This window comes from Podarcis gaigeae (genome assembly GCF_964106915.1).
Source record: "Podarcis gaigeae genome assembly, chromosome: 2".
In the NCBI taxonomy this organism is placed as follows: domain Eukaryota; kingdom Metazoa; phylum Chordata; class Lepidosauria; order Squamata; family Lacertidae; genus Podarcis; species Podarcis gaigeae.
Genome location: NC_139679.1, coordinates 24,304,507 through 24,331,902, shown reverse-complemented (window position 1 = coordinate 24,331,902; position 27,396 = coordinate 24,304,507). Strand labels below are relative to the sequence as shown.

Below are 27,396 nucleotides of genomic sequence, written 5' to 3'. Positions count from 1 at the left end.
GTTACTGCCACAATATAAGCATCAGCTTTTTTAATACCCAAGGCCCAAGGGCCATTCTGTAACTCTTTGTTATCTGTAATTGGATTATCTCAGTTTTAACTTAACACAGTACTTTCAGAAATGTGCATTTTAAAAGATCAAGTACAATGTGTACTTGAAATTTTTGTTTTGTTTTTTACTTTAAAATGTTTTAATGTTGAAATGTACCCACTAAATAGAGACTTGACTTTTGCAAATATCTAAGTTGTTGCATGCACACAAACAGGTCTGCTCACACAATAGGATTTCTCCCCCTCAGCTCTTCCTCATGCCCGCCCCCCCCATTTCTGTTCCAGAGTGATGGTGAAAAGCCCAGAGCAGGTGGCTTTTTGGGGGGGAGAATAGGAGGGAAAGCCTTTTTACACGAGCAGAGCCATTCCATACACACATAACCCCATTTAGAACTACCCTGAATTCCCCCCTTGGTTTATGCTTAATTTTGATAATCTCAGCTGCTACTCAATGTAACTAGGTTTAACTGAAGTCAAAGTCTATTCTGAAAGTTGTTAAACACTTGCACTTCTGCACTTATTTAATATTTTTGTGGACAGTTTACAACTAATGTCCTTTAAGTTTTACATTATATACATTTTGCAGTATATGCATTCTGTTAACTGAAATAAGTGTATTTTACTCCTAATTATAGTTATTTTAAAATGTTTTTAATTGTTTTTATTGATAATATTAACATTTCCTGTCAAACGCTTTAGAGGTTTTACTACAATCAATTGGCATATAAATTTTGTTAATTAAATGAAGCAGGTAATTGAATAATAAATTGTTGCCAAAAGAAAAAGAGGAAGAAGTTAGTTTTGTTTCGCATCATACTCATACTGTCCCTGCCATCCTGAGGATGAATCTCTTGGGGATTTAGGCTACTATTTACAAATCAGTTCAAAGGAATCTTCAAGGTCTTTTGAAAAATAATGCATTCATGTTACTTTAGATATTTCATTCCTTCTCTGCCCACTTCTGGAACAAATCCATTCAGGTTCTCCTATAATCAGGTGGGCTGAGATGCTGTATGTAGAGTGGCCCAAATAGAGGCAGCTATGGGAAGAAAGAAATGTTTGAACTGGCCCATCTAAGCTGACACATCTAGGAGCAATTTGTGTGATTGTGAGGCCACGTTTTCCTGTCAATGAACTTGCTGTGAATTGCTGTTAAGATGAGAGAGTTCGGTTACATGCTCCTCACAGCTTTGTCTTTAAGAACCATTCCATGTAGAGCGATTTACAACTGTCTGAAGCAGCCCTATGATGCTGTAATGTTAAATTGATAGCTAGAAACGCTTTGGAAAGGCCTTGTGTATAAAAGTTATACAGACGCATCTCAATTATCTATCCCCATCAGCCATTCTCAGGGTAGTTAGCAGATTTCTTCAAGAAATACTTTTCATTATACTGATTACTAGGGTGAGGTTCACTTCTTTCCCCGATGATTTTGCGGCAGACCTAAATGTTTTGCTTCTCCTTTTGCTTTGCAGTACAGAATTGGACAGCTGTACATGATCAGTAAACACAGCCACGAGCAAAGTGATCGTGGAGAAGGGGTAGAAGTGGTGCAGAACGAACCCTATGAAGATCCGAATTATGGGAATGGTCAGTTGACCGAAAAACGGGTTTATCTGAACAGGTAAACATTTCTGCCATTGCATTGTCCTGGAATGTCTGTGCAGATTTGGGAGGTAAAGTCTTCTTGTGCAGTTTGTTCTGTTTCAGGCATAGGGTGTGTCGTGGAAAACCACTGATTTATAGAATTTATGAGAAAAACCATGGGGGTGAAGGTTCTTTCCAAATGTGCAGGCTTTGCCATTGAAAAGGAGTGTGGCATGGGGGCAGAGTAGTAGCTTTGGAAATGACATACCGTATTTTTCCGTGTATAAGACTAGGTTCCACCCCTAAAAATAATGTCCAAAATTTGGAGGTGTCTTATACACAGGGGCCATCTCCCCCCATTTTCTTAAATTGGAGTCCCCCAAAATAAGGGATGTCTTATACATGGGGACATCTTATAGACATAAAAATACAGTACAGTGGTACCTCGGGTTACATACACTTCAGGTTACATATGCTTCAGGTTACAGACTCCGCTAACCCAGAGATAGTGCTTCAGGTTAAGAACTTTGCTTCAGGATGGGAACAGAAATCGTGCTTTGGCAGCACGACGGCAGCAGGAGGCCCCATTAGCTAAAGTGGTGCTTCATGTTAAGAACAGTTTCAGGTTAAGAACAGACCTCCGGAACGAGTTAAGTACTTAACTCAAGGTACCACTGTACTTTCCTCTTCTCCATTTCTTCTTAAGACATTTTGTTTAGGTTTTATGCCTGGTATATATGTGTTACAGTTGCACTTGCACAACTCTCTGTCTCAGTGCTTCCCAAACTTCCCCCCTCTATGGGCCTACTTGGAAATTGCTGAGGGTCTTGGCCAATCTTAATGATTGCCTGCTATAGCAATTCTAATGTGCTAGATTCTGCTTATGATTTTTAATTCTGTTTTTATTGCTTCTTTTACTTCATATATTCCAATTTGAATCGAAATTGTAAGCGTTCATCAAAGACATCCCACAGACCACCTGAATGAAGCTCGCAGACCACTGGTCACAGTTTAGCAGCTGGCATGTAAGACAAAAGTCAGCACAGCTTCCCCTTTCTGTACAGATTAGTCTAAGAATTATGCCTGAGAGAAAACAAACTATAAGGTGACATGAATGAAGACCAGGCAGGACCAGATACAATGATGCTTAAAGTGCACTGAAGATAAGGATTTGTGTAAGCAATTCCCTATAAATCCAGTCACCAGGGGAACTGCCTCTGGTGACAGCCTATGGCCTAGTCAGGACGTGCAGCAACATACAAATCCTCTCCCCTCCCTGGAGCTCCCAGTGAATTTCAAGGAATTGCTGTTCCAAAGCTCAGTACGACATCAGGCCTCCCCAAATTCCAGTGTGGAAGAGTTGGTCAGGTGGGTGGATGATCTCTCCAGCTCTGGGATTTGAAACGGGCAGTGCAAGAGACTTGTCTTGGTTCTGCCTTCTCAGTGCAATATGTGAGACAATGCTCTGCCGCAAGTGTCTTATACATACCAGAGGACTTCGAGGAGGAGAAGGATGGGTGATGACCAAGAATAATGACTGGTTTCTGACCCAAGCCAACATTTCTGAACACTGTATAGAGGTGTTGGCCAAACTTGGGTCTCCAACTGTTTTGGTACAGTGGAACCTCTACTCACGACCACAGTCCATTCTGGAGGCCCGTCCTTATGGCGAAACGGGTCGCTGGGAGAGGCGCCGTTGCACGCAGGCATGGGCAATGATATTGCCACTTCTGCACAAGCATGAACGGCGATTGCCACTCCTGCGCGGCGCGAACGGCAGCAAACCCGCCACTCACTTCTGGGTTTGCCGTGGTCACAACTTGGAACATCCGCGAGTGGAGGCTGTTGTAAATAGAGGTTCTACTGTACTACAGTTCCCATCATCCCTGACCACTGGTCCTGTTAGCTAGGGATGATAGGAGTTGTAGTCCAATAATAATAATAATAATAATAATAATAATAATAATAAATTATTTATATCCCGCCCTCCCCAGCCGAAGCCGGGCTCAGGGCGGCTAACAACACTAAAACAGTACAACATTATAAAAACATTATAAAAAGTAATTAAAATCAAAATTGATGGCAACCATAAACTAAAGTTTTGTAAAGATTGCCAAAGGAGGGAGTCAGGCTGCGCCCTGACCAAAGGCCAGGTGGAACAGCTCTGTCTTGCAGGCCCTGCGGAAAAAACAGCTGGAGACCAAAGTTTGGCCAACACTGCTGTAGAGAATCATGAGAGCTAGAAATGTTTGGAGTGCATAGAAGAGAATTCCACTCATGGATCATTTATAAGCTGAACAACCCTAGGGAAAGTTCACTGATGTTGTGAAAATGTCTATTTTACACACTAGATTTGTCCACATTAATGTATCTCTGGGACGATAAGGATTTCCTGCATGGAGAAAAGTTGGCTATCAAAACTTCAAGTCAGGATTGCACTTTAATTGAACTCCCAATGAGCAGGTGCTGTAGGATAGCTTCAGGGTCCAGTCTTTCTTGAGGTTTATGTCCCACCAAAGCTGATGATAATAATTCTTGGCTTTTAAGCTCAAAAGGATTGAGAGGACTAATTAATTCATGTTTGTCATGGTCTCTCAGATTCTCTAATGTGTAAAGTATATTAGAAGATAGAAGGTGTCATCTTTCCAGTTGAAGCCAAGTTTTTTCTTTTCAAAAAAGCATTTTTGCCTGAAACACTCAAATCAGTAACTGCAGTGTTGGGAAAAGGTGCTTTAAAATTAAATCCTGTCTGACACGATGGTTCTACTTGTCTACATCAGCAGTGTGCATAAAGTCAGTCTGGCTCACAATGCACAGAGAATTGCTTGTGGAAGTATAAGCAAACAGCACTCTACAAGAGAAATGACTCATGGGGGGGGGGGGCAACAGGTTCACGTCAGCAAAGCAAGGTGACATTATGGAGATATATATATATACTGTATATGGCCTTGAGCATATATATATATATGGCCTTGAGCATCAGTAACCTATAACGTAAAGTGAAGGACATGATTGGGGGATATCTTATTTTCCTCTTTGTGCTCTGCAGTTTCTTTAAGCAAAATATATTAATATCCCGAGGTCACATGATAATTTTGAAGGGTTGGTGCTTCTGCTCAGATTGAAGACTGGTTCTAAATGAAAGATTTATATTGCTCTTTTTCAAAATGTGTTGTTTAATCTATTTCAATTGCTTTCCTACTGGTAGCCTAACCAAACTTTGCTGCTTTGCACATTCACTTCTGTTCCCTTAGGTCCATTTACTTTTATTGAGCTTCTTTGTGACAGCAATATTCTGTCCGTTGTATCACTGCAGTGCTACCCCAGAATTCTGTCAGCTCTGTCCTTTTCACAGCCTAGCAACAAGATTACCAACCACAGTCCACTTGCAAATTACGTTATGCCAACATGCTTCAGACCCAAACTTAGGGTTAACTTCTAACAAATAAGAACCGGAACAGGTTATCCAGCTTTCACAGTGGTGCTTCTTAGGACAATACTTCACAACTACACACATATGAATATGAAAACATGGACAGGTTAGTGCAGGGGTAGGCAACCTAAGGCCCATAGGCCACAAGCGGCCCACGGGGGTCGTTTAACTGGCCCACAAATCACCCCTGAACCGAGCCACCCGCTCATCGAGTCCCTGTGTGCTGTGCTAAACTGGCGCAGTGTGGCGCAGGGACTCGCTTCTGCAGTGCCAGAAATCGTGTCTGTGCAGACCCTGGAAATCGCAGGCGCACGCATTCACACACACACACACACACACACACACACACAATCTAGCCCACAGAAGGATCTCCACTGGAGTGAACCGACCCAGGTGAGGTAAACCTTGCTGACCCCTGGGTTTGTGTGTGTGACGTTAACATAAGAGAGTGTACTGGAGGTGAAATAGTTAAACAGGTTGCCCAGTCAGGATCCAGGAGGGTGGAGTCAGTGGGACTATAAAACCAGCTCTGGGAGGAGCAAAGGGAGAGTTCATTGGAGGGGTTCATGGAGGAGTTTGTTGGGAGTTGGGTGGTTGGTTGGAGTGGGCATGAATTGGGATAGAGTTTGTGGGTAGGTTGAGTTAGTGTAGCAAAATAGGCTGAGTCAGGAACAGTTAGGGGCTAGTAAGAAAAGAAAATATCGGAGAGGTGGTTTAGTGAGTGAGAGCAGGTAGCGGAATTTATAGGTCTGGATAGGCACCCCATGCTTGTAATGGACCGATACCGTTTATGAAACCACACACTTGTCAAACTGCAATAAATAAACAAAAGTTTATGTTTCAATTTAACCCTGACTGGACTCAGTATTGTCCCAGGTAGGGCCTGGGCGGTGGCAGCGAGAAATAAAGTGGTGGCACAGGGATCAATAGACAGTGGAACGTCCGGGGGCCCTGTGTGATCACCACAGTGTGTTCATTCAGTTTTTTAAAGGAGAATCTCTACTGGCAAGAGGCATGAATAAGCAAAATTCCAAAGATCTGTTCAGAATGTTTTGGGCTGGAAATTTGTGCAAAACCAAAAGTAGTCCCCCTTTGTGATGGAGAAATATCTAACTTGGTTACTATTTTTCACAAAACAGCTGTATTTTTAGTACTCGACCTTAAGTTAATGGCAGGTCTTAGTAAACATGTTCAGTCCATGTTCATGGAATGCATTAACTCTTCTGGGTGTGCACAAAATGACCTTGGAGTACATACGTAAAACCTATGAAATCCAATGTACGTGTCCCAGCTGGAGTAAGAATTCAGACTGGAATGCTTTATCTTAATCCTGTTCAAGGAAAGAATGTTGGATGTTTCCTTAACTCTGTAAAGGAGAAATGGTCAGATCGAAACCTGGTACGTGCATGCAGAGTCTCATCCCAGTTGGTGTCTGATCCAACCTTTCGTCTTATCTTTTGCGCCTAGGGCACATATAGCAAAGAGGGGAGTGATCTCTTTTGTGTTTTCTCTTTCTCCCTTGCAATGTTCAACTTCATAGCAACCAAACTGTTTTGCTCCCATGGTTCTCTTCTTTCTGTAGCACATTGCCCTTAGGCAAGTGTGAGCTCCTTACCTACTGATTTTTGCCTAAGGCAAATGCACTAGCAAAGTAACACAGCTTTATGTCTTCTTTTTTATGGTTCTCGAAGTGGAAAGTTTCCACTATTTTTTAATATACATTTTTTGCCATATATTCTAGTACAAAAACCTCTGCCCATAATTTTAATATTTTCTACCATGCAAGCTACCTGTGCAGTATTTAATGAGCAGTTTCTAATACGATGCATTTTAAAGGACTTCCTTTCAGGCAGCCTATTTCAAGGCTCTCTTGGTTTGACTCTATATTAATTTAGAAGTGACACTTTTGCTAGAAATGACAAGTATATAATATTGTGTGTGAGTGAGATTGCTCTTGCTCATACAGCAGCGTCAAGAATTAATTAGTTTTTTAAAAATGAATATAGGAATTATATTGGTCAGAAATGACACATCCAGATGATTCACTATGATGGATGACTCGTTGGACCATTATTAGTAAATTCAAGCAGTTTTAAGCTCTCTCTTACAGAAACCACTGACTGTCTGCCCTCTGCACCATCCTTTTTCTTTTTCTTTTTCCCCTCTGCTCCATCCTTTCAAATGCCTTAGGAGTGCTAATTATATTTCACTGCTCAGCACAGTTTCAGTTGCAGGCTGGTATTGGAAAGCTTTGTGTTAAATGCATTGTTCCCTTCAAATCAATGAAATTGCTTAGGGTGTGAGTTAGCACTAAATGCATCCCATTGTGTTCTGCAGATGGAACCTACCTATTAATTTTACATCTAAAAACTTGCAGGTTTGTTCACTGTATCAAGAAATAGGGAATCTTTCCCTAAGGTTTCATTCTACCTTGTAGTGAACTCCAAAACCTCACACATTTCATTATTTTTGTATCGCTTCAACCCAAATTGAATTCGAGTTTGTACCACTTTCTGAGAAACTTGATACAAGGCCTTTATTAAGCTATATTGTTTGTAAGCTACAAGCCAATCTAGTTCCAACAGGTTTATTGAAGTTCAGTTTGTTCTTAGGTCTAGCCAAAAGTTTTCGATCGGCAATTTTCAAACTAAGTTCTAGGGAACTCTTACCAGATAAGGTTTTCCTCAATAGGAAGATCACTGATGGTGGGCCAAGTTTCCTGAAAGATGGCTGTCCGTCACTACTGCCACGGATGAGTCCAAATCTGACTGGTTATACGTCATTGTGACAACATCACATCTGCAGTGTGATCCCTGATTGGCTACATTCCCTGGAACAGGAAGAGAGGGTTAAGGGGGAAGTAATGGCACCAGAAGCCAAGAGGTGGGGAAATCAGTCAACAGCAAAGAAAAATAGTATTAGTTGCTGTAAACCTTCGTCTTCAGGGAATATTTTGACACCTCCAAAAGCAGCCTTTCCCCCGTTTGAGCTGAAGCTAGGACAACTAACAATCTTCCCCAGCAGTATATAGCCATAAGATGTATTCTTATGTATCTTGCGTCCTGATGTAGTCTTGTAAACTATTCTTATAATTATTGTTTGGATGTCTGTTTGCTTCTATTTCAGTACAATTTAAAGGTGGGGGGAGACAGACAGACAGACAAAATAAATAAAACAAATTAAAAATTGTCCAGTAGTGCCTTAGAGACTAACTAAGTTTGTTCTGGGTATAAGCTTTCGTGTGCACGCCCACCTCTTCAGATACACTGAAACAGAAGTCACCAGACCCTTATATATAGTGGGAGGGTGGGGTGGGGTTTTTCTCGGAAGGTTAGTGGGAGATGGGTGATTGACTCAATGAGTATGGTAAACCTGTTGAGGACTGTTAACGACTGCAATTAGTCCTATAGGAAAAAGCAGACAGACAGACAGACAGAGATGTCCCTCTTTTTGTACCCGTAGTTCATTCAGAGCAAATATGACATAAGAGATATGGTCAGTGACCAAGTGTTTGATTTAGAGTCTGTTCCATTAACTTCTGCAGTGTGCGTGGGTTCTGGGCCAAATGTGTAATAGTTTCTCTACTGACAAGGAGGGAAGGGCAGATCTGTCAATGTCAGTTTCTCTCACTTTTCTTAATCTTAAATTCAGTCCTCCACATTTCCACATCAATTTGTGAGTTTAAAATAAGGACAAGAAGAATATTCACCAGCAAATTCCTCATAATATCCACATTTAATAAGCAACGTTGCCTAATATAATTCATTGTTGTATGTTATTTCCACTATATACATTTTCATGCACCTTTTATCCTAGTATATGCATATTGGAGATGTGTGCATTTTGAAGGCTGATTTGTGTATTGTTTTGAAAAGTGCAAATTAGGTAGGTTTTCCTTTAAATGTGAACTGAATCACATTTCTCCTCCCTCCCTACTGACAAGTAGATATGGAAAAGTGTTTTCTCCCTGAAAGTCGAAAGTTTTTAAAGTGCTGTCTTAGATGCAACAATTTCTTGAAGAAGCAGATGATCATAACTCTACCAGGGAGATTTCCATTAATATTACTGTATTAAATCAATATACTGTAGATAATGTAAGTAGATAATGTACTCTTAATGTCTGTGCTTTCAGTCAACCATCAGAGCAGTATTTTAAAGGAAATTACTATTAGGTAATTATAAGATGTCAGCCTTTGATGAGAGCGAAATAGCAAAAGGTCAAAATAATACTGTTTGTCAAATAAAACTAAAGAGCAAAAGGAAAGCATTGCACAAAACATATGTCTTTCAATTTTATTATCTAAAATAATTCATATTTATTTAAGCAGAGTACTTGAGGACAGTACACAGGCTCTGTCAAACAGTTGTTCAGCAGATGCACTTAATTCATATCACACAAAGCTTTAAAAGTAGTAGCTAATTTTCCTTAGGTTGTAAACCATAGACAAATGAAAGTTCTCACTTTGCTCCCAGGGTCATGCTACCCTGGGAGCAAGCCTTGGTTTGTCTTATCACCTGAACACAGGCTAGCGGTTTGTTTTTCCCAAACAACCCAAGAGCAGTAAGCCAAGCCTGGACTACTACTTATGGCTTCTTTGAAAAGAAACAAGTCATGTGCTGAGACAGCACCATAAGCCCAATGCTTGTGGTTTGTTGGAATATCGCCAGCAAAAACTCAAGTGGGGACTTTTGAGCAGCGTGCACCAGCATGCTGTTTGTTTCCATTAAACCCATAGTTAAGCATAGTTGCACTCCAGGCCATTGTGTGCAAACTGCCGCAAAGCAGTTCAGCATGTACATGTCTCCAGTTCCAAGAAAAGACACTGTTTACTTCTCTCTCCCTACCCTGAAATCACCTGTGGATGAGGACATGTTAGGCACTTGTCACAGGTCTATCCCTGGTGTATACATAAGAGCCAGATGGGTCAGGATATGGGAGAATGAGGAGGTGAGCTGGGAGGTGGAGCTAACACTTAGCGCTCCAGTGACATGCAAAGGAGTAAAATATGAAACCAACTGGGAGAAGCTTGCCTGTGAGCTTGAAGCCTTGGAGAAAACATTTGAGTCTGTATTTCCTCAGGAGGATTACGCAAACACCTGGAATTAGGTTTTAGCTTTTCTGTTTTTCCAGCTGCTAGAAGAAGAAATAACTATATTAAAACCCTAAGGAGATTCCTTCTTGTGGAGCATCGTGTGTTGCAGGACTACCAGGAGCAGCTCTACTAGTTTTTTCTACCCCTGGTTTCACCTAAATTTACCTTCCTACCATTCAAAAGCATCCCTTCTTTTTCTTATCTCAGTGAGCAAATAACACCTCATTTTCAGTCTTTGAAAACTACCAGTATGTTTCCTATAGGCTGGTGTGGAAAGTATTCCCTGAAGGTAGAAAGTTTCAGATGGAACAAAAACTGCTGGTGATATGTGAGCTCTTGAACCAGCCCTGGCTGCCACATGTAGACTCCAGACTCTTGGCTTGATTATGATTATTCCAGAATTCACTACAGTACCCCAGCATAAATCAGGTTCCAGGTTCAGATGTCACATCAAAGCTCTAGGATAGATGGCTAGGCATAAGCTAAGAAGTCCCAACACCTGACATGGCCCCTGAGCTCCCCTTTGGAACAGTCATTTCCACTGTTTTCTCAAGCCACGGGACTGAGCATGCAAGTGAGCACTCCTAAAAGTAGGTTGAGTCTCCTGGGTCTGTTGCTTATGCCATCACAGCCATCATCACCGCATCCTTAGAAGTGGAGTCAACACAACCAGCTCACTCCAGTCTGGCCTCGTTTGCTTCCCTGGGAGCGGGGAACAGTTCAGTGACAGGAGGCAGTGCTGGGGTCAAGTCAGGTGGCTCCACTATAGCAGTCATGGCATCTGATGTCACTGGGGTGGGCCACATCCCTGAGAACCTGCTTGGCCCCAGTGTAAACACTCTAGACAAGTAAAACACAGGCTAAAAAGCAGGCATCCCCAACTCCCCACCCCGGCAACTCCTTATGTTGAATATTTTTCTTTTTAAGCCAACAAAAGTCAATAAAAATAGAATTGGGGAGGTGCAGAAGGAACAGCTAGTCAAATATTAACTGGCTTAGTATTCTTGTATCAGAAATGGGTATCTTTTGACAAAAATCAAGATACAGTGGTTGGTACCTCAGGTTAAGAACTTAATTTGTTCTGGAGGCCTGTTCTTAACCTGAAACTGTTCTTAACCTGAAGCACCACTTTAGCTAATGGGGCCTCCTGCTGCTGCCGTGCCGCCGCTGCACGATTTCTGTTCTCATCCTGAAGCAAATTTCTTAACCCGAGGTAATATTTCTGGGTTAGCAGAGTCTGTAACCTGAAGCGTATGTAACCTGAAGTGTATGTAACCTGAGGTACCACTGTACTGCATTCAGTTTGGGAGGTAATTCTCTTGCACAAGAGGAGCCTTCACCAACATAGTACCCCCCAGATGTTTTGGGCTACAACTCCCATCAGTCTCGGCACCAGGTTCACAAAGCCTGCACTAGTGAATAGGACTTCACCTGGTGGGCTGGGACCCACAAATGGGTTGCAGCATGATCCAAGGTGGGTTGCAAACAGAAGCACCGCCCACTGCCATCATGCAGATAGATATATGAGAAGGAGGGCGGAGGGGCTCCTAAATTCATGTTTTGGTTAAAGATGAGTCCTGAGTCTGAAAAAATATGAAGACTATTGCATTAGACGGTGCAATTGAAGAAAGAGAAGAAAAAAAGGAGAATAGTATTACTCAGACTAATGCCACTTAGTGGCTTAGAGTCATATAAAATATGCAGTGTGTGTTATTGCTCCTTCTGTTATATGACCAATATGTGAATTCTCAGGTCCATGTTTGGAACTTTGCACTACAGTGGTACCTCGGGTTAAGTACTTAATTCGTTCCGGAGGTCCGTTCTTAACCTGAAGCACCACTTTAGCTAATGGGGCCTCCTGCTGCTGCCGTGCCGCTGGAGCATGATTTCTGTTCTCATCCTGAAGCAAAGTTCTTAACCCGAGGTAATATTTCTGGGTTAGCGGAGTCTGTAACCTGAAGCGTATGTAACCTGAAGCGTATGTAACCCAAAGTACCACTGTAATATATTTTCTTCCTTGCACATATCCTCATGCTAAGTCAGTATTAAGGTTCTTCGTACTTGTGATCTAAATTTTTGTTTCTCTTTGCAGCAAACTCCCAAGTTGGGCAAGAGCTGTTGTCCCCAAAATATTTTATGTTACAGAGAAGGCATGGAATTACTACCCATACACAATTACAGGTACGTTTTAAAGAACAGAGGGGAAGTGTTGTTTTAAGGTGAAGGTCATGTTTGCCCTTGGGTGCATTTGTGCTTTGAGGCTCCACATCACAACAGGTACTAGATTCTGAAAGGTTTGCCGGAAATGCCAACTTCAGCTGCCATATCTTCTTTATTTAATTGCTAGATCTGTCCCTTTGGAAAGCGGCAGGTATGAATGAGACATCTCCAGGGCCTAAATAGGGGCATGTTGGTGGTAGTGGGAGAGTAGGAGAACCCATATTATTGCAGGACAAAAGTGATGGGCTAGAACACCTTCCTAGGTAAGGGCTGCACATGTACCCTTCCCTTAGGACACTGGTGGACATCCCTGGCACCCAAGGATAATGAACAGACACCTGCCTTCAGCTCACAAAGGGTGGGAGAATTACATTAGTTGCAGTGAAGTGAGTTGCAGCCAGCAGAAGGAACTGTTAAATGGGGCGAGGCCAGGAGAACGTAACAACTTAAGAAAGGGCATTGCTGGATCAGACCAGTGGCCTATCTGGTCCAGCATCCTGTTCCCACAGTGGCCAACCAGATGCCTATGGAAAGCTCACAAGCAGGATTCGAGCACAACAGCACTCTCCCCTCATGTGGTGTCCAAGCATTGCTGCCTCTATTGTGGCTTGTCGCTGTTGATAGATTTATCCTACTTTTAAAGTTATCTAGGTTGGGACCAGTGTGGTGTAGTGGTTAAGAGCGGTAGTCTCGTAATCTGGTGAACCGGTTTGCGTCTCCGCTCCTCCACATGCAGCTGCTAGGTGACCTTGGGCCAGTCACACTTCTTTGAAGTCTCTCAGCCCCACTCACCTCACAGAGTGTTTGTTGTGGGGGAGGAAGGGAAAAGGAGATTGTGAGCCACTTTGAGACTCCTTAAAGGGAGTGAAAGGCGGGATATCAAATCCAAACTCTTCTTCTCTTCTTCCTCCTGTGGGAGCAAGTTCCGTTATTTAACTGTGCACTGTGTGCAGAAGCACTTTTTGAAACCAGCCCTGAATCTTCCAACATTCAGCATCACTGGATGCCCACTGGAGTTATAATGTTATGAGCAAGGAAGGAAATTTTTCCTCGGTGCATTTTGTCCATGCCATGCATGATTTTATATGCTCCTATCTTGTTGACTCTTATTTGCCTTTTCTCTAAACTACAATTTCCCAAATGCCCTCAAGCCATGATGCTCATCTTCCTGGGTTCTCACTAACCATTTTCCCGGGGATGCTAAGTGGAATGGCACTTGGGAGGCTGCCAGGATATTACCAGAGCTTGCCAACTGTATCCCTGGAGTTTCCTTAGGATCACACAAGGGAAGGGACCATAGCTCAAGGTGTGGAGTGCATACCTTTGCAGGTAAACGGTCCCAGATTCAAACCCTGGCACCTCCAGTTATACCCACTCACCCTTCAGGGTGATTGGAGAAGCCAGTGCCTGGGACCCCAGAAAGTGGCTACTCAGGATCCAAGGGTCAGCAAACTTTTTCAGCAGGGGGCCGGTCCACTGTCCCTCAGACCTTGTGGGGGGCCAGACTATATTGGGGGGGGGGAACAAATTCCTATGCCCCACAAATAACCCAGAGATGCATTTTAAATAAAAGGACACATTCTACTCATGTAAAAACACACTGATTCCTGGACCGTCCGTGGGCTGGATTTAGAAGGCGATTGGGCCAGATGTGGCCCCCGTGCCTTAGTTTACCTATCCATGGGATAGACCTACATTGGCTCCAGGTATGCTTCTGAGCACAATTCGAAGTGTTGGTGCTTTAAAGCCCTAAACGGCCTTAGCCCTGTATACCCGAAGGAGCGTCTCCACCCCCATCGTTCAGCCCATACACTGAGGTCCAGCTCTCGAGGGCCTTCTGGCAATTCTCTCACTGTGAGAAGTGAGGTTACAGGGAACCAGACAGAGGGCTTTCTCGGTAGTGGCCCCTGCCCTGTGGAACGCCCTCCCATCAAATGTCAGGGAAATAAATAACTATCTGACTTTTTAATGTTTGATGTTGTCCCTTTTTTATTATTAATATTCTGCTGGGAGCCTCTCAGAGTGGCTGGGGAAACCCAGCCAGATGCACGGGGTATTCATCATCATCATCATTATTGACAAGATAAGCAAATAGGCAGACCCTGGTATAAGGCAGCTTCCTTATGTTTCTCTCTATCTCTGTTGGTTCCTTAGAGCTGTCAGGGAGGATAGTTCTCGGGAGGTTTCTGTTGTGTCCCAAGAGCTGTTGAGTCTTCATGCCCATACAAAGTCTGACCCCTGCTATTGCTGCCAAAGGAAGTGCCAAGCGTGAGGGGGAAATAGGATTCAGAGACAGTGCACCCTTCCCCCAACAATTGCTTTGGCATATTTTTGCTGAAGCCAGCCAATTTCTCCTCCCACAGTTATTGCTTGGGGGCAAACTTTCCTTCACCTCCTCAGTATCACCGGTGAAGGAGAGTAGGAGGTGGGGGCGTGAATTGAGGGTGAGAGCTCAATGTGCTGACTTGCAGGAAATGCATTTATTTTCAAAAGGTTTATCTGCACAAAACCAAATCATCTGCCAGATACAAATGTAATTCCGGTAATTAAATGTGGGTACGGAATGGTGATTTAAGCCCTCTGAGGAGTGTGCCTAACCTAAATTGTATTCCTCTGTAAGGACAGTATTTGACCTTATAGGAATACGTTATGAAATCAGCATCTAATCTGTCAGGGCAGCTTCAATCTGTTTTGTGGTTTTTTTCCTGAAATTGACCTCACTGGAGTCCTATTTATAAACTGAATCAGAAACTGGAATATCCCGGTAGTATTGAGAAAGAGCTAGGATATCTAAGACAAAATAAAAGCAAGGCATTCCCCTGACTTCCGCTACAAACAGGCTGTAGAATGCTTATCCGTTTTCTATTCATGTATGCAGGTTTACAGTTTACCACCTGTCTCCTTGGGGTGCCTTAACAGCTCTTGGATGGGATGATAGGGAGAGCAAAATTATGCAAAAATATCTGCTGCCCTGGTGCTCCAGGAATCAAACTTCCACGTTCACCAGCGATGAAACAATTAGAAATACAGTCTTTCTGCACTGTTCCCATATAATCCACAGGAAATGCAATATGCATGTCAGCACAATGATTAATGTATTTTTACATTTTAATAAAGCAACATGAACAATAAAATAATTATGGCATTATTCTTTCCCCCCACCCCTTTCTCCTCTTCCTATTGGGCAAATTTGGATCAGAATACACGGTAAGTTTTGCTTACTTTTTGGCATGTTAATTAAGTCTCGGAAAGGTTTTAGTAAAGCATAGTAATGGGGTTTTTCATAGTGGTAATATTACTCAATAGAAGATGGATCCTCTTTTATATAACTAGGGAAGGATATTGCAGCTAATATTAGGAGGGCCTCATCAATTATTTAACTTAATATTATGTTAATTTCAGAAGCTTGATATATTTTGCTACCCAGTAGTTCTAATTGAAATGAAACCTCTATAAAAATAAGAAAAGGACAAGGCCTTTAAAGTGCCGGTTATTGCTGGTAGTCAAGAGACAGATTTTATTTTATCTTTTATTAACTCATAAAATGGTCATCTATCTGGATACAGTGTCTGGGAAAACTCTTCATTCTGCAAGCAAAATTAAACAAATCTGGGCTCAGTGCCCAGAAAGGAAAAAAGGAACTGAATAAAAGAATGAGAGACACAAAAGGCACCAATATACCTACAGGTGCACTGATTCTATGATTCAATTTGGAACAGAAGAACCTTCTAATCTTTCCTCTTTCGACTGCAATGCAAAAATTGTAGAGGTGTTATTCTGCAATCCACTTCCTTACCCTATAGCTGTTTGACCAAAGCAAAGGATAAGAACAAGCAATAGTCTGATGAAATGACAAAGGGCTAGAATGGGCCTTTGCTAAATTAATCAAGTGATCAAACGGAAGCAGAACCCAACAGTTTCTGGACTACATTGGTTATGCCTCACTGTGAACCTGCCCACTCCTTGAGATTATTTGGTGGATGGAGAGGTAGCATTACATAGTTTCGTGACCACGTGGCATAATATATAGTTGCATCTTGGTGGAGTCAGTCACTAGGCAGACTGTATTTAGTTATTTCTGGGTAGAGTCAGGAGCTTTCTGTTACTGTTTCTGTCCGTGTTTAAGAGAGACAATAAATTCTTGTCTAGCTTGCTGTCTACTGCATTGTCTAAGCCTTCCATGATAAGTTGGCAGGCACAGAGGAAACCAGAAGAAGTCACAGCCTCACTGGGTAGTCTCAGCCTCTTTATTTGTAGTATTTATTGCCAGGGAGCGCTCCATAAACCCTCACTCTCGGTAACCTTGGCAACTGTTTGAAGGCTATTGCAGAACACTGGAGCTCATGTCATAAGGCGTGAGGAGCACATTGTCCAGCCAACTCCAAGGATCTGTACCTTCAGATTACACTCCAAAGTCTTGCCAGCAGCCTTCAGATTATTCCATTTACCTTAAAAAATGAGCCTCTGAGTAACTATTAGGATCAAGGAGACTTTTTAAAATTAGTACCACCTGTATAACATGCAGGCACTACTGGGTTCAGATTCCAAGGGTGAATAAACAGGCTGTGTTGGTGCTTATTCTACAGTTATCCAGCTTCCTTTCTCACAAAAAAAAGCAGGCCTGGAAATGTCCTAAAGGTAAAGGTAAAGGAACCCCTGACGATTAGTTCCAGTCGTGACCGACTCTGGGGTTGCGGCGCTCATCTTGCTTTCTTGGCCAAGGGAGCCAGCATACAGCTTCCAGGTCATGTGGCCAGCATGACTAAGCCGCTTCTGACGAACCAGAGCAGTGCATGGAAATGCCGTTTACCTTCCCGCCGGAGCGGTACCTATTTATCTACTTGCACTTTGACATGCTTTCGAACTGCTAGGTTGGCAGGAGCTGGGACCAAGCAATGGAAGCTCACCCCGTCGTGGGGATTCGAACCGCCAACTTTCTGATTGGCAAGTCCTAGGCTCTGTGGTTTAACCCACAGCGCCACCCACGTCCTGGAAATGTCCTAGTAGTTGTATAACTCCCCAGCCTACTCGCTTGTGGGCTCTTTTAGCTGACTATACATTGCTGTTTTTATTTTGTACATAAAGGGCTTTGAGATCCTAATCGTTATTTTAGATTGACTCTTAACCTACTGCTATGTAATATATTATAACAGGGAATGAGTCCGATTCTCAGAAATATGGTATTCAGTGGAAGCTTCTTAGGATGGAAGATAGCAGGGCAGAGAGAGAGATGGTGCCATAGATAATGCCATATATCCTGAAATCCAATTGCCTTTCTGGAGAAGGGAAAACGTGTTACAATGGAGCCGTGAAATATCTTAACAACTTGCTTCATTTCGAGAGAAACTGATAGCAAATCTAAGGTGTTGAAAGGAGATAGTGTTGAACCTGCTCGTCTACGCTTCGAAACTACATCTCTGAATTATTACAGAGTTTAACTCTGCAGCTCATAACAGGTAGCTGAGTGACTTGATTCTGTAGGCAGTGTTCATAAAGTGCATCAGTGGGCAAAAGGCTTGGAAAAGGCATACCAATTGAAATCATGATGGTGTTTTGCCTGCCAATTAGAAGGTACAAATGGTAAGGAAAACCTTAGCGTCTCAGGACTGAGTGTCTCATACTGAGGCTGCATTAATAAGAATGGGATTACTCTGATGGATGGTGCCTTCCCACCAAACTCCCTCAACTTGAGATGTTGAACAGTGGGACATATTTGTGCCGTTCCTATTCTAGCCTTTTGTTTACGATTTTGTTGTGGAATTGGGATGTGACAAATTTGTCCACCTGCTAAAGGGAGGATACGACTCTCTTTCCCACTCTTGTTTCAAGTTAGCTCACAATGCTCCCGTATGAGGAACTATGGTGGGAAAACAAAGAAGAAAAACAGGTTACTTACCTGTAACTATGACTCTGTGAGGGGTCATGTGAAGGTGAGGCCTTGGTGGTGGTGCCGCAACTGGGGACTTCCTGGTCGGCACTGGCTCTTTTTTGGTGGTGGTTCCCCATTTGTGGAATGTCCTCCCTGATGAGATGCACCAGTCTCCCATTATTGACTTTTCCAGAGGAAGTTGAAAACATTCCTGTTTACTCAGGCATTTGATGCTGAAAGATGCTGTTTCTGGCTGAATAATGTTTTAAACTGTTTTAGAATGCTTTAAATATATACATAATTGATGTATCAGCTGGCCTGGGTTCCTTCACACGAAAGGGTAGGATCTAAATTGTAGAAATAAATCAGTGACACAAGCCACCCACCTTCTCTGCTGCTGGATGGAATCTAGACACATATTTTAAAAAGCTGTGGAAATGCTTTTTAAAAAAAAAGTTTTGAAAAAAATATATTGAATTTGCCATAGCTCACCTTTACCATCTAGTGTCACATTTGTGTAATGCACTTTATAACACACTTGAAACGTTTTATTTGCAGCTGTATAGCTCACTCCATGGTGTCCTTACAAGCTGCAGATGTCCTCACTCTTATTTTTTCCTTAATTATCTGCTGTGGCAGACCTTCCGGGAACAAGTGGAAAGACAGCAACCACAGTCCTTTGAGAGTGCACCTTGAGAGCTACATAGTTGTGTCATTATGAAAGTTTCCAAACTTTGCTCTGGACAGAAGGGAGAGCAGGCCTTCTGCCACCTTGTTACAATAGTAAGCCACACCCCACCTGAGAAGTATGCCATTTTGGCACAGCCCCCAAAACATTGCCCACTTGTGCGGTGGAAGAAATGAATGTCGCTTTGGGGCTTCACCCATTTTTATTTTCCTTTGGAGTGTCTTGATATATATATGCTGGCGACTATAGAAATAATTGTGCCTTCAACCCCAGAGGTACTGTATTTTTCGCTCTATAAGATGCACTTTTCCCCTCCTAAAAAGTAAGGGGAAATGTGTGTGTCTTATGGAGCAAATGCAGGCTGCGCAGCTATCGCTGAAGCCAGAACAGCTGCGCGAAGCCTCTTCAGGGCAACGGGAGGAACACTCCCCCTGCCCTGAAGAGGCTTGACACAGTTGTCCCAAAAGCCAGAACAGCAAGAGGGATCGCTTCGCAGCGATCCCTCTTGCTGTTCTGACTTCGCTTCACTGGAGAGGCGCTGCAAAGAGAGGGAAAGCTGCGCAGCACCCCTTCAGCGAAGCAGGAGGAGAAATGGAGCCCCTTCCTTTTCTCCTCCCACTTTGCTGGAGAGGCGCTACGCAGATTCAGAATATTTTTTTTCTTGTTTTCCTCCTCTAAAACTAGGTGCGTCTTATGGTCAGGTGTGTCTTATAGAGTGAAAAATACAGTATTTTATGGTGATTTTCCTTCTAAATAATAATATAGTTAGCTTTGAGACAAGGGACACCTCTGATTGATCAGAAACTGTTCAGGGGACAGGGGCAGAAGGAGCAGCAAAAGTGTTCCATGTCCAAAAGAATATTAGACTACTTTCAGTGTACCTAACTGCTTTATAGTGACTCAGGCTATTGGTCCGTCTATCTCAGCATTGGCTACACTTAACATTGTTCTCCAATCTTGCTACCTGAGATGGTGTAATTGGAAATGCCAGGGATTCAAATGGAAACCATGAAACAAGTTTCCCTTGGCCCGAATAACTCTCCCCTCCCCAAGACTCCGGTCTGCTTTCTGATTCTTGTTGGGTTGGTAAGCCTATTCCTACTGTCTTATAAATCGGGGGGGGGGGGGTGAGTACAGCTGCCTGCCCATATGGTTCACCCCAGGATTGAGGACAGTGCACTGTGTTATCTTGTATATTAACCATCTGCAATTGATTGGATTTTGGCAGTAATCAGAATATATTTTCTGCACAGTGACTTGCTTTCACTCAGCATGAATAATGATAGGGATGAAAAAGAAAGGTTTAAAAGGAATTGGGTTAGCTAGTTTCGGCTATTGTTTAGTTTGCAAGCTAAAGACCTCTCTTTTGGCTTTGTCGTCTGTGCAATGGACGGTAACTTCAAAACTTTTATTTAGGGTACTTCAGTAATGCTAGGAAGAGGCCTACCATGTGACGTCATTAATCCTTTGCCGTAAGAGCCATAGAAATGTGAGAAATTTTTCATTCGGCGCACACAATGTTGAGTGGGTAGTTAATTGGTGAATTCCATCCAGAGGCTCAGAACGTCATGGAAAAATGCCTGTCTATTACATCTGCCTTTGATTGTGAAACATCTGGAGTGGCTGTATCATAAATTCCACACTCCATCAGTCACCAACCAGAGGCTTCCAAGCTTAGTTTAAAGTGCAGTGTTGAAAAGACTGAGATATATGCAATGACAAATATCAAACTCAGCATCACTTGGCTGGCCATATCTCAGTAAATGTTTTTTTTTTTTTTTTAAATAATATTTATTAAAGTTTTCCAATTAATTACAAATTAATAAAACATCCAATTTCAAATCTTTTTCCAATTACATCCTTTCAGGACTTCCCCTTCCCTCCCCCCCTTGTATTCCAAATCTCTCAAATAAACAGATAATCTCAACAAGTTCTTCTCCTCACTTCAAACTTGTTATCCTTAACCCAAAAATTTTTTTTTTTTTTTATAAAAAAAAATTATTTTCCATTCCCCTAAAATCGGCTTAGTCCCTCCACGAGTTCCCCACTTTAGAATACCATGTAGATGTATATAGCCTAAATAAAACATAGTTTACGCCCTTTGGGTTCCACATTTCCCACCCCCCCTTTTCCCGGTTGCGTTCCCAATATTCCTCAATGTCCGATATTTCCACGTCTCTCTAAGTCATAGTCCTTTGCCAGTCCTCTTTAGTTTCGCATGTCCAATCATGAAAGGATTCTGTCTCAAAGAAAGGCCCATTTTTTCCATCCAGATTTTTATATCCAGGAGTGAAAAACTCCAAATTATAATCCTTAAGCTTGTCAAATCTGGATGTCCCAAATGTCCCCACTTTCGACTTAGTCCAATTCTTGTTGTTTTGTTGTTCTTATTGGCCACACTCCTCTTTCTATTTCTTTCTGTCCCTGTTTTCCTGCACAAATGTCCTAATTCCAAAAGTTAGTTCCTTTGCAGAGGCTTGTTGCTCAGAAACAAAACATTACGTCAAGTTCCTTTCATTCCACAACGGATGATTCCATTGTCTTCTTCGGTATACTGGCCTCTGTAGTCATAATAATGTTCCATTTCTGCAGTTTCCCAGGAGATAAAAAATTCTGTTCAAATTTCCAACTAAAACCACTTGTAATATCCCTCGGCTCCTCTAGGTGGATTGCAAAAACTGAGTTCTCTTCCAGATCACATCCATTAGCCCTAGTAACTTTGTAATCCTTATTTAAAGCAATTTGTGTCCAATTTATAACAAATATAACCTGCAAAGTCCTTGTGACATAGTCTCTATCTTGTTTTTCTGCTTTGACAGCTCTTTGACAGCTGCCAAAACTTGCCTTTCTCCTCTCCAAACACCGTCATCGATCGCTCCCGGGGTTCCAGGGGGGGGGGTGTTTTTAAGTCCAAATTCTACTTTCCTCCTCCAGCTCAATCTCATATTCTTCACTCGTGAGGTTCCAAACTTGCCAAAATGATGTTATTCCGATCTTAGTTATCAAATCCTTTGTTTTGACCCTTCTACAATGGAGGGGGTGGCTGACTTCCTTTTTTGCGCCTCCCCCGCTCGCTCCGAAATTTTTAAAATTTTGTCCCTCTTTTTAGTCCAGATTCCAATTACTTACGGGTTGTTCTTTTAGGTCCAAATTTTCAAAGGAAAAAGCCAGCGCTCTCCGCCGGATGGCATGCGGCTTCGCACGGCAGGGATGGCAGAGGACTCAAAACACCACGCTTCTCCCCGGCACCCGATCCTTAGCCTTTAAAAAGGCTCCTTCACGAGTCGGGAGGGCGCTAACGGTGCCAGCCGAGTCTCCATGTCCACGGCCCCCGTGGCCGTGGTTTTTAAGGGTCCCCGCATCGCCGGTGCGGTAGGACCCAGCCCCTGCCGTGCAGGCTCCCTCCGTAAATGGTATACGTTAGCTTGCTTTCCTGAGGGCTAAAGCTTACTCATTTCTTACTTTGCTGTTAAAGAAACCAGCCACTTCATTGCCTTCCTCAGAAACAGCGCTTCCTGATAAACTAGGTTACTGTGCCACATTGAGCATTTCAGGATTACCCAAGTTGCATTTTATTTATTTACTTACACCTGTTGTAACTATTCTGCCAACATTAATGGCAGCAACAAGGGTTGGGATGCTCTCAATTTCCAGAAACTTGCAATTTTCAATTAGGAAGACCCTTTGGAGACTATTCTTCACTTGCTGTGCTGGTCCCGTGGATTACCCGAGAGGCGAGGTCCAAGTCTGGTCCATGGTCAAAGATGCAACGTGGAAGTTTGACATCTTAATGAGATTGTCAGGGGAGATATGGAGTTAGGCATTATCAACCTGAACATAGATATCAGTCTTTTCTTCAAATGCCAAGGAAGCTCTGGGGGCTCCTGAACTGTTGTCTGGATGCAATGATGGGATGGATGTGGGCTTATGAGGCAAGGCTTCATCTAGACAAAACAGGAGTGATTTTGATCAGTAGGAGAGTGGCTGAGGGCAGTATTGGATGCGGTGGCATTCCCCATGAAGGATCCAGTCTGCAGCTTGGAAGCACTCCTGGGACACCACTTTACTCCTAGAGGACAAGGTGATAGTTGTGGCCAGGCATGCCTTTTCTCAGCTTGAGCTTGTGCAGAAGGTGTGCCCTTTCCTAGACCATGCAGATATGGCCACTGTCATTTGCACCCTGACTGCATCCAGACTGGACTACTGCTGCACACTCCAAATAGGGTTGTTGTTGCTGTTAGTTTTATTTCTATACCACTTTTTATTTTAAAGGGAAAAAATCTCACAGCTGTTTACAGCACATTAAACCATCAGATAAAACAACCGAGAACAAAACAAATTCAAGGTTCAAGGAAAATATTTCAGATCCTTCTCTAAGTGACAATTTGCTTTCCCCCTATTCATTTACCTACTTAAATGAACCCGGGAGATCAGGGTTCAAATCCCCCACTCAGTCACAAAGCTCACTGGGTGACCTTAGGCCAGTCACAGCCACTTAACCTACCCCACAAAGTCATTGTAGGGTGAACCATAGAATCTGAAGAGTTGGAAGGAACCCAAGGTTCATCTAGTCCACCCCCCTGCAAAGCAGGAATCTCAACTAAAGCATCCATGATCATGTACCCCTAAGAGAAAAAGTTGGGATATAAAGGTGATAAATAAGCTTTCGGAGAGGGTTTAGAACTCCACTTGGTTCAAAATAGACCAGCCAGATTAGCTTCTCGTTTTCAGTTCTCAGAACATACCACATCAGAACTTTTTCATTTGCACCAGCCTCCTATTTGTTTCAGGACACCTATAAAACCCTAAATGGCTTGGCACCAAGTTGTCCAAAGAACCATTTCCTCTCGTGAACCTGTTTGTTCACCTCTTTAACACCTGGCTTCTACTTTACATCCTGCCACCTTTGGTGGTGTGTGTGCAGTAGCTGTACTTCCAAGGAGAAGCTCTCTCCTGAGATAACCTTAGTCAGCCCTTCTTCTCATTAAGGAAGGCAGTAAAGATTTCTTCTTTTCTCCTGCGCCTTTAGCCTCCTTCAATGGTGATGTATTTTTAAACTGACCCACTTGCTTTTCTTGCTGCTGTTTTAGCAATTTAATGGATACATTTGCTTCCCACGCACCCAGACGTATTTCATTATTGCTGTGTTTAGTCCGGAGGCCGGTTTGGGTGCCATTTTGGAGGCCGAAAGATGTGGGTAGAAATTTTCTAAATCCATAAATATGAGGCCCTGACAGCATGCTTGCAGGCAGTCACGGCAAACAATGCAGGAATGGCAGCGACAGTAACCGGCACCAGCTGCAGCCTCCTTCTCCTGTCAGTGGTTTCAAGGACTCAGCTCTGTCTTACATTGAGCTAAAGGTGTTTTGGTGCCATTGTCAATGAAAGTACTTGAAGTGCATTCCAGAAGTGTATGAGTTGGCAGAACGCTAGACAGATTTTAAAATTTTATTTAACTTAATTAAAATGCATATCATGTTGGACAGTTATTTGGGATGACACAACTCATAAGGTCAGCCATAAATCCTTGAATATTTTACCATGTTTGAGATCAAATTATCCATCACTGCTGGCAAGATTAGGTTTTAATGGCTATTATTATTATGTATTCCAAACAGCCCTTCATTCGAGGATCACAGGGCGGTCTACAATAGAAAAGCACAAAAATAGTATAGTAACAAACAAAAACAAAATGCCATATAGATTTTAAAATTAACCATAGGCCCGGGAGAAGAGGAATGTTTTTGCCTGGCGCCTAAAGATAAGTAACGAAGGCGCCAGGCGAGCCCTCCGAGGGAGAGCATTCCACAAGTGGGGAGTCACTACACAAAAGGCTCATTCTCATGTTGCCGCCCTCTGGACCTCTCATGGCGGAGACACACAATGAAGGGCCTCAGATTATGATTTCAGGGTCTGGGTCAGTTCATGTGGGGAGAGGCAGTCCTTGAGGGATACAGGCTCTACAAACTGATATGAGCAAAAAACTTGGGCCAGGATGAAATTTGGGTAATTCAGGCAGCTCACCAAAGCCAATACCACCAAATCCTATAGCTGAAGAGCACAATAGGGTAAGATAGGCCAGGGAGCAAACAAGAAGACAGATATGAGAAGCACAAGACAGCAGGGAAGCAATTGGGGAGGTTGGGGGGAGGAACAACCTGGAACAGACACAGGCAGCTTAAAGATTTCCTTCTCTAAAGAGTCACCAGACTGAGAGAGTTTACCAGTGACCAGGAATGGCTCATCTAGATCACATCATCATCATCATCATCATCATCATCATCATCATAGTTTGCCATGTGGTGCTTGTAACCTAGCTTGAATTTCCTGCCATGCCTCCTCCTCCTAATAGACATAGACATGGTAGTTCATGGAATAAAGGATTGGTGCCACACAAGTGAACAAGGAGCGACTAATTGCAGGGCCAGAAGCCCCTTTAAAAAACCCAGAAAGCTACTAATTAAAGGGACATAGTGTGTTTTCAACTAAATTGTGTGTGAGAGATTTGCTCGCCAAATGTGACTTTCCTCTAGTCTCTTCCCTCTTTGTGGCACTAGCTCTGGAGGGTTGGAGGGAAATCCAGAAAATGTTTAGAGGAAACATGGGGAGGAGAGGGAGGGAAAATTCAGTTGTGTGAGGAGACCTTTTTCCATGCACACATACACGACTTTTCGGTATGTTGAATTCCACCCAATGTTCCTGAAAAACTTCAGTAGTACTCTGTCAGTCCACACTGGACAAGTTATTTGCTGCCACAGATTTTTAAGACCAAAATCCCTGCCACAAATCAGCTGAGAAAAAGCACACAACAGAACTACATAGGAAACCCTGGAATGCAACTTGATCTAGGTTTTCCATTAAAAAAGGAGTCAATTAATTATGTCAATTATGGAGAAAACAGCTAGTACGAAATCAATCTTGACCACTCTATTTTTATACGCATGTGCCTTTCCTGCTCTGGAAAAGAGCTGGATTCAGCTTTGAACAGGCCTGAAATAGTTTCCAGTGATTCAGAATTAATGTTTCTAATGACAAAGCAACGAGAATTTTCTGTTTGAAGTTTCTGCAAAAGGTTCCCATTGGAATATTGTTTTCCTTGGTTGTGAACCACAGGTTCTAGTTAGATGAAAAAAGGAGAGAAGCGGCATTATCTTGTTTAATCTCCAATATTTTTATTTCAGGACATTGTAATCCCTTCATCCACTTCACATGCAATTTCAGTGGAAAGATTGCTATTATAGCAGCAACCCATAGGCTGGCTGAAAAATGCCATGTGTTTTGTATTCTGTTCCCTTAATTCTTTGGCATTTGTCTCTGCTTACTTATATTATACTGTGTTCTTGCAGTTGCTTCTCATTGCTATGACAACACTAATCAATCATCACACTAAAAATAGACTCTATTCTTTATTTTATTTTTTAAAGAAGGTGCCTGTGGTGAATTGAAAAACACAACTGTGGCTCTGCCTTTCCAATATTCTGTTTTCTCCTCTCCTTCCACTCAGGGAATACTGCTATGTTTTGGCAATTAAACCAGTTCTCTTCTGCAGTAATACCCTCCTTTGTGGCACAGATGAAAATATGGACACTTGTCTTCTTGTGACACCACTGTCCTCATGTCAGAGATTGCTGCCTGAATGCCTGTTCTCTCTTATGCATTGCTGAAAGGTCTTCTCTACTAGCTTTGTGTGAATGGGCAACTATGGGATAGGCAGGGTGGGAATGTCAGGATGCTGCTACTGGCTATTTCCCAGGAAGGTATGAAAACAAGAAGATTTCTTACCATCCTTTTTTTTTATATTCAGTATTTACATAGGGAGGCTATAAAACTCAACCTCTTGGATAATGGTGTTGTCCCAAGTGAATCTCCACCCACCCTTCTATCCCACTTCCTCATTCGTCACTTCTACAGGTGCTGCCACGTGCCCTCTGCCTTTGAGCTCTTTGCTCTCCTACTTTCAAGACTCGCCAGGTTCTGGGAGATGGAGGGTCTAGAATGCTTTCTAATGACGTGTCAGCTGGGTGTTGCTCTGGCTCTCCCATGATTTCCCAACTTTCCCATCTGCCTCTGAGCTGCGACCTCCCTCAAACTCCTGTTGTAAAATCTATACTGTCTTCCTTTTCCTCCTCCCTGGTAGGGTCAGGCTGGGGAGGCGGTCTCCACCATTCCTCCTCTGCCCAGTCCTTGATAGGGAGGGAAGCAGGGCACTGACATTTGCTGTCCAGGTGTTGTATACCTTTGCATTCATGTGCCACTAGAGTTGAAGTATATTTGCTCTCACGGCACTTGGAGATTTAACATGAGACCTGTAACTTCAGGGAACATGTATACACTGCCATACATTTTTTTAAACTCAAGAAGCAAATTTTAAAAAGGACAAAAATCAAGTGGCTCGAATCCTAACTAGCCTTCCATAAACAGAAGGCCTCTTTCCATTTTCAGAGAATGCTAGGGAT

The 27,396-nt window shown here is 42.8% G+C and overlaps 1 protein-coding gene across 1 annotated transcript in view; it reads left to right on the top strand.

Annotated features, from left to right (window-relative positions):
- The window catches only part of PITPNC1 (phosphatidylinositol transfer protein cytoplasmic 1), a 129,727-nt gene that overhangs the window by 58,797 nt on the left and 43,534 nt on the right, over positions 1 to 27,396 (top strand). Inside the window, exons 2-4 of the mRNA XM_083727795.1 lie at positions 1,526 to 1,674; positions 12,256 to 12,344; positions 15,583 to 15,590. Coding sequence (XP_083583921.1) covers positions 1,526 to 1,674; positions 12,256 to 12,344; positions 15,583 to 15,590 — 246 coding nt within the window. The remainder of the gene's footprint in view (positions 1 to 1,525; positions 1,675 to 12,255; positions 12,345 to 15,582; positions 15,591 to 27,396) is intronic.